The sequence below is a fragment of the Glycine soja genome, chromosome 4, assembly GCF_004193775.1.
Source record: "Glycine soja cultivar W05 chromosome 4, ASM419377v2, whole genome shotgun sequence".
NCBI lineage: Eukaryota > Viridiplantae > Streptophyta > Magnoliopsida > Fabales > Fabaceae > Glycine > Glycine soja.
In genome coordinates this window covers 4208223-4215507 of record NC_041005.1, presented here as the reverse complement: position 1 = coordinate 4215507, position 7285 = coordinate 4208223, and the positions used below count along the sequence as shown (strand labels likewise).

Here is a 7285-nt window from a genome sequence, read left to right as displayed (position 1 = left end):
ACCATCATTAAATTAAATCAATTTTTAAAGGTCAAAACAATGACCCAAGCCTAACAATAACCTACTGTTACTTTTTTTCTACCCGCAAAATATCGTCATAGCTCAACTAAGAGACAACATCTAGAAATAAAAAAATTATCTCATATATTTAAGGAGCTTAGCTTAGAAGCTCTCCCATGTAATTTTTTTTGAGAATTTCTTAAATGAAATAACTGTTTCTTAAAAATTTTCATCATTGAAATAAGTGACAAAGAAAATTTCTTAAAAATAAAATATATACTTTCTACAAGAAATTATTTCTTATCAATAAAAAAATATTTATAAACTGGAGTAGAATAAAAAAGTATCATTAGAATAAAAATGTATATAAATTTCTTAATATACAAATTTCTTAAATTTTTTTTTATTGAACTGAAATTATATATGAATTTCTTACTTTATGAAGAACACAATAGATGAATTTCTTACTTTATGAAGACCACAATAGATACCGGGAAAACTAAAAAAAAAAACTTTAAAAATTTACTTAAAAAATTTCTATGGAGACGGTTATTGGAGATGCTTTACCATCGTGTACCACACATTATAGATTTTCTGACGTCTATAACTAATAGTAATAAGAAATAGAAACAAAATTAAAGTCTGTCATAGATTGATTGAACAGAATTAAAAAAAACTTATGAAATGCAAATACAATAGTAAAGTGTGTATGCTATTACATGAACTTAAGGACTGACTTGGTAATTAGAAGAATTGAAATGTTCATAGATAGAGATGGAGTAATATCTCAGAAATTACCCAACATTCAGTAAAAAAAAAAAAAAAGTACCCAACATAACCTTTTAACAGAAAGAGCAACAGAACTCAATGATTACAAATAATTGAACAAAATAAAAGTTGAAAAGGGAGACGAATGCTTATTCCTCTATTAAATCAGGTGAGATGACTGGTAAGCAAAGAATTGTTAATTGATGTTCCACTATGGAATCAGCCACCGTACAAGAATCAATCAAATGATCTTACTACAACCTCCCTCAACACTGAAAATTTGAGAATCCAACAAATTATGATTAGACTAATACTACTTTTCCCAGTCGATCACACCCCATTGAACATCTGCTTTTGAGTAACCTACCCTGCAAAAATGTACAATGTAGTTATAAACTGGGCAACAGAAGAGTAAAAATAGCATCATCACTAGCACAACGAATACTCAGCTATTCACAAAACACCATATTCTTTACAAAGGATACGGATAATGAGGCAATATCTGTCGACCACTTCTTCAACTAGTATTACCATCTTCGCTGCTGCATATAGAACCATCCAATATTCTACATCAATTACAATCACAGAAATTATCAAACGACAAATATCAACAAAAAAACAATGAAGCCTTATGAAATAATACCACCACGGTTCAAAGGGGAAAGTTTTATCTGAACCCCCCAGATAATGAAAATCCTTCCTTTCCACTACGGTTTGGACCCAAGATAACCCATGTGATCCACAAGGTTCTGCAAATCCTCACTCCACTCATCAGCATCCGCAATCAAATCCTCCACAGGAACATCAACTTGTGAAAAATCACCAATCACAACTTCCTCTTCAGGGTCCCCAGCAACCAAGTCTTGGTTCAGCAAGTCCTCCCAAACAGAATCACTCACCTCCCCCAAATTACTCCCACTTGCAACTGGAACTGAACTCAATATTGGGTCTTTGAGTTCACTGTTTGATTCTAACGGATCATTACACGCAGCTGAGAAAAAAGACTCCATCTGTGACTCAATAGTAGCCGATCCTTCTTCAATTGACAAAGCGAAATGATCTTGCTGCAAATTCTCCACACTTGGGGTAGCAGTTAGTCTCCTCTTTCTTCTCGCACCTTGCAACTCTTTGTTCTGAGCATTCCTTTGAAGAAACTGCTGAATAAAAGCCTGGTTGTTGAGTGCTTTAGCCAGAAAATTCATCATCTGTTGATGTTTCTTCTCAGTGGCTTGCAACCTAGTCTCCATGGACAACAATTGCTCCCTCGAGTTGTGCTGTTGTTGTCTCAACCTCACAATTTCAGCCATCAACACTGTCCTGTCTCTCCTCAACCTCTCCATCTCACCTTCCAACCCAAACTCCCCCAATTCAACACAAGCCCCACTTCCTCCCTCGTGTGACTGTGTCTGTGTCACTGTCACGTGCCTCCTCCTCTTTATCGTCTTCAACAATTGCCTCTGCCCCGCCAAAAACCCTTCGTTCGCAAACTCCCACTTGTCAGGATCAATTTTTCTAAAACCCTGCACCAATGTTAGTTGTTAGAATTCACAGTCAGTTATAGAAACACGGTAAAGTAAGTACGAGGAAGAGAAGAATGATGCTTACGTAGGTGTTGAGTTGTCGTACGAAGCTGGAGAAATTGTTGTGCTTGAAGTAGCGAGGCAGGATGGTGGTAGAGAACTTGTGAGAGTCCCAAACGACGAAACTGTTGCGGGATCTGCTCCACGAGACGATGTCGTTGGTGGATGGGTCTTCCACCACGTCGAAGGTTTTGGTGAGAAACGGAGGGGGACCCACCTCGTGCAACCCTTCCATGGGTTGCGGGGAGAGGTTTGAAGATGTTGTTGGGCTAGTTGAAGCAGCATTAGCATACGCCATTGTTTCTTCAACTTTCACTGTAACTCCCTTCATTGAGTGTGTGAATGTGAATGAGTGAAACGTTACTTGGGGCTTAGGGTAGAAGCAATTTAAGGTAGGGGATGAGGAAGATTCTAGAGAGAAAGGGAAAAGATTTTTTTTGATGGGTGAAGAGTGTCAGAAGATTCTGCCATTTGTCACTCTGCTGTGCCAAAGATATTTTGTAAAAGTTCTCGAAACTTCTCGACTTATCCGCTGCTTCCACCCAGAATCGCTTCTCAAAATGGGACGGACGCGTGTAATCACAGTTGCAGAAACGACACTGCCAAACGTCACTTCACTGGAAAACACTCTTGACAAAAGAAAAATAAAATATGTAGTAGTAAAGCAATACTGTAACGCGGTTTTGTCGACATTCATTCATTTTTAACCGATATTAAATTTAAATATAAAATCGTAATAAATATTTTACTTTTTATTATTTGAGATTGCTAATCAAATTCATTTTTTAATTATTACTTTTTTTTTCATGATTAGAAGTCTTTGTTTGTGAGATTTTTATCATAGATGATGAAAAAAAATAGTGCAATGGACTTTTTCTTTGTTCGATGCATGATAAAGTAACAAAAGTGATACTTCTACGTTTTATGTATTGTTATAAAACGCAAAAGTATCAATTTTTTTATATGATTTTTGGAAGCTATAAGGAGTAGCTTACCGTAAATAAATAAAACAGATTAACTTTTTGTGTTTGTAAACTTTTAAATTTTAATCCAAAAAAGAATTGACAGACGTATACACATGTTAAATCATCACCAGAGAGAAAAAATAAAACATGAAAATAATTGTAATGAACTTCCATCAACGTTGAAATTGAAGAGGTAAAAATGAAATTTAGAATCTTTAATAATTAAAGGAGAGACTCTTGAGAGAATAATTTAAGTGAGTAGAAATTTAAAAAGTGGATTCTAATATGTAATAAAATTTATCTTGACTATTGGAGAATTTGATTGCTATAGTTATTATAAAATGGTAAGATGGGTAAATTGAATATGGCAAAAGAGTAAATATTAAATATTCTTAAAACTTTATTTCGTCATTTAAAATCTTAGAGAGTTCAAAATTAATTTTCTAATAATATTTAAAATTTTATAAATAAAAAAGTAAAAAGAAAATGTCTTTATAGAACTAAAGCGATTTATAAATATTCACTACCATATCAATTGTGTGAGATTGAGTTAGTCTCTTAAATTTGCCATATCTCATTCATTGATATTGGGCTACCTGCATCAGACAATTCTTAAACTTATATATTAAAATTTGATTTAATTATGCATTTGGTCCTTGTATGAATTTTATCTTTTGATTTGTATACTTCAAAATCATTATATATACTATTTTATTTTAATCTCTGTGAGTTTAGACACTAAGAGCTAAAAAATATTAAAAATACTAAGTATAGAAATTAATTTAAAAGACATTAAAATGGTATGATGTGTGTGGATGGTAAATGATTTTTAACTAAAGAAATTAAAATGTAGAATTTGTGCGACTAAAAAAATTAAAATGAGTAATTAAACCTTAAAATGTTATATATATACTTTGATAAAATTATATATTAAAAATATTTAAGAAAAAATAATTTAAATTGATTCAAATTAGATCATATTTATATGCTGAACTTCTAGCTCGAGCCTCAGGTTACTAGCAATTGAACTTTCCGGCTCATTGATGAATGATGATGGGTTGACATAAATAGATAAAACGCTTGAAATGGATTAATAAAAATGAAACAAAAATATTTTAGCACGAATTTTATCCAATTTTGGGTTAGCTTCGTGGTGTACTGGATCAGCCCACAAAAATAAAATTATTAGAACTAGAAAAATCAAGATTAATCTAAATATTACTTTAAAATAAATATTTGTCTGTTTTGAATAATAATTAATTTAAGAAAATTTAAGAAATTAATTCAGTTTTTCCTACAAATAATTAAATAAGTTATTTAAAATTAAGCTATACAAATGGATAAATAAATAGTAGAAATATAACCCATTATGAACAAACAATCCAATTAGATTAGCAATTGATAAACCCTAATAACACTTGATGGGCCACGAATTGGCCCACATTAAACTAAACCAGTAGCATTTAATGGGCCGCCCTAGGTTTCACCATCATCATTGCCGTATCAATGGCGGATTTTATTCCAGCACCCAACATTTTATTCAATACATCTAGCAATAAAAGAAAAAGAATAAAAAATATTTTTATATATAACTCATACGAATTGATAATCCTTAAATTTTATATAAATTTTTATAAAAGGTTAATTTCACGTTATTAATATAATATTTTAATCAATTGAACTAATATATTAATTATATTAAAAAATAATTAATGACAATTTATATATATATATATTATTAAAAATTTTAATATATATTTAATATATATATAAATTTACATAATAAATTTATAATAATTAATTTTAATTTAATAATGTATTTTTTTATATATATAAATTTTTCTTACATCTATATGTAAACTTATAGTTAAAAATTATATATATAAAAAATATTATTAAATTAAAATTAATTATTATAAAATTTATTATATAAACTTATATATATTAAATATGTATTAGAAATTTTAATATTATATATATCGATAATAATTATTTTTTAATATATTTAATTTATTAATTTAATTAATTAAAATGTCGTGTTAATAATATACAAATTATATATAAAAAAAGTTTTTTTATCGTATTAATGTATTATTTTTTAACATAATTAACATATAAGGAAGGAAGAATATTCCGTCCGCGCGCTGGGACATTAATCATAGGTCTTTGTGTCGTACGATCCTGCTTTTTCTATCGTGTTCTTTGTCTTTAACTTTACTTTTTCTTCTCTTATTTTATTTTCAATTTCAAACAAAAATGGTAGTGATACAACTTCCACCCTTAACGGTCACAAAATTAAATTTAAACAACTGATGAGAATTTTTATTTTTTTAATAAAAATATATAAAAAATATTTACTATTTTTTAAACAACTCCTATAAGAATACATTTTAATTAAAATTAAAGTAAAAATATTTATCGTGTGTTTATATTAATAATGAAATATATTACACTAAAAATATGATGATTGATATTGTGTTAATCTTTTGTATTATTAAAATTAATTTTTGCATACTGTGTTATGATGTTAATACAAAATCATAACATTTATATTAATAAGAATTATAGTTCTTGTAACTTTTTAAAAACATTAAAAAAATTCTTATAAATGACAGATTAGGGATTATTTATGAACAGGTCGTTAGTGGGAGGGAAACTGACTTTTTAATTGTTTGAAACTAAATTTTATATTTGTAAATTTTATATTTATATCTATATAAAAAATAGGGAAACAAACACGTTTCTCCTCAAAATTATTCACTGTATAATCATAGTCAGACTATGAAGTCATAATGTTAAACAAACAACACGCTACAATCTCGTCAGTGCGTCACCGACGTGCCAAGCCTAAGCATCAGATTGCGTCACCCACATGCAAGCCTAAGTAGAAATAGTTAAATTAAGAATGACTTTTTTTCACAAAATTATTACAAAACAAGCGAAATTTAAATATTTTATCGAAACATATTAGTTACTACTACTTACTACCTCCATTTTTTTAATTATCGGATTTAAATAAAATTGTTTCTATATATTTATTGTTTTTAAAGTTTGAAATAATATTAATCACTCTTTTAGTAATTATATCCTTACTTTTTATATAATTTTTAACTAATGCGCACATATGTATTTAGTGTGGTGTACAAATGAAAAAAATAAAATTAGAAAGTCCACAGCTATTTTAAAAGAGTTTTAAAAAATTTACTGTATTTATTAGTTTTGACATAAAAATCTTAAAGGACAAATAAAAAATTTAATTTAAATATAAATTTGACAGAACAGATCCTCTATGCTGACATGACATTTTAGATAATTCTAATAATTTATTAAATTTTATTTATATAATATTTTTTATTATTAAATAAAAACTTTGAAAATTTAACAATGACATTTCAAATTTTCAATACAGTATAAGATTTTTTTAATTTATTTTCCATTGCAGGCATCCACTTTCCGTTTGACGTATATCAATCCAACGATGCCAACAAGCGTTACAAAACACAAATGACAAATGGAGAGGAGCCCTTGCCTCCATCCTTGACACTTCTCATATATATTATATATACATATTTTATTTAATTATTATAAAATTGTATAAAATTAACTGTGTATTTATTATTATAATAATAATTAAAGTTAATTTGTAAAATTAATTATGTTTATTGTTATTATCGTAATGATTAACATGATAATTAATGTAAAAGTATGCACTGAATCCATGCAAATGTATAGAGTCATGTTAATAATTTAACAATTAAAATATTCACACCAAAAATTATAATAAAATATCAATATGTATACAAAAATTAGAAATCTAATATTTTAACAAAAAACATTATAATTTGAGTAAGGCTTAATTATGTTTTTGTTCCTAAAACTTTAGATTTTTTATTTAATTCACATATTTTATTACTATTTTTAGTTTCTCACTAAAATTACTCTACATGTCCTTGAAAGTTTTGACAACTTTAA

The 7285-nt window shown here is 28.1% G+C and overlaps 1 protein-coding gene across 5 annotated transcripts; it reads right to left on the bottom strand.

The window, feature by feature from the left end:
• Positions 1-693: 693 nt before the first annotated feature.
• LOC114408827 (heat shock factor protein HSF30-like) lies at positions 694-2792 on the bottom strand. Of its 5 annotated transcripts, none has more exons than XR_003665945.1 (3): positions 2374-2792; positions 1412-2288; positions 694-1334 (listed from the first exon to the last, which is right to left on the bottom strand). XR_003665945.1 is itself a non-coding variant. In XM_028372003.1 (2 exons), exons 1-2 carry the CDS (start codon positions 2677-2679, stop codon positions 1476-1478), a joined length of 1119 nt encoding a protein of 372 aa, XP_028227804.1. In that variant the 5' UTR covers positions 2680-2792; the 3' UTR covers positions 694-1475. The 5 variants fall into 5 exon arrangements, 1 of the variants encoding a protein (XP_028227804.1); XR_003665943.1 differs by having other exon boundaries at positions 694-1310; XR_003665946.1 differs by having other exon boundaries at positions 1418-2288.
• Positions 2793-7285: the final 4493 nt, after the last annotated feature.

Coding starts and splice junctions, on each gene's coding strand:
- LOC114408827 (XM_028372003.1), bottom strand. CDS start 2,679: ATGAAGGGAGTTACAGTGAAAGTTGAAGAAACAATGGCGTATGCTAAT. Junction 2,289..2,373: donor TACGACAACTCAACACCTAC/GTAAGCATCATT, acceptor ACATTGGTGCAG/GGTTTTAGAAAAATTGATCC.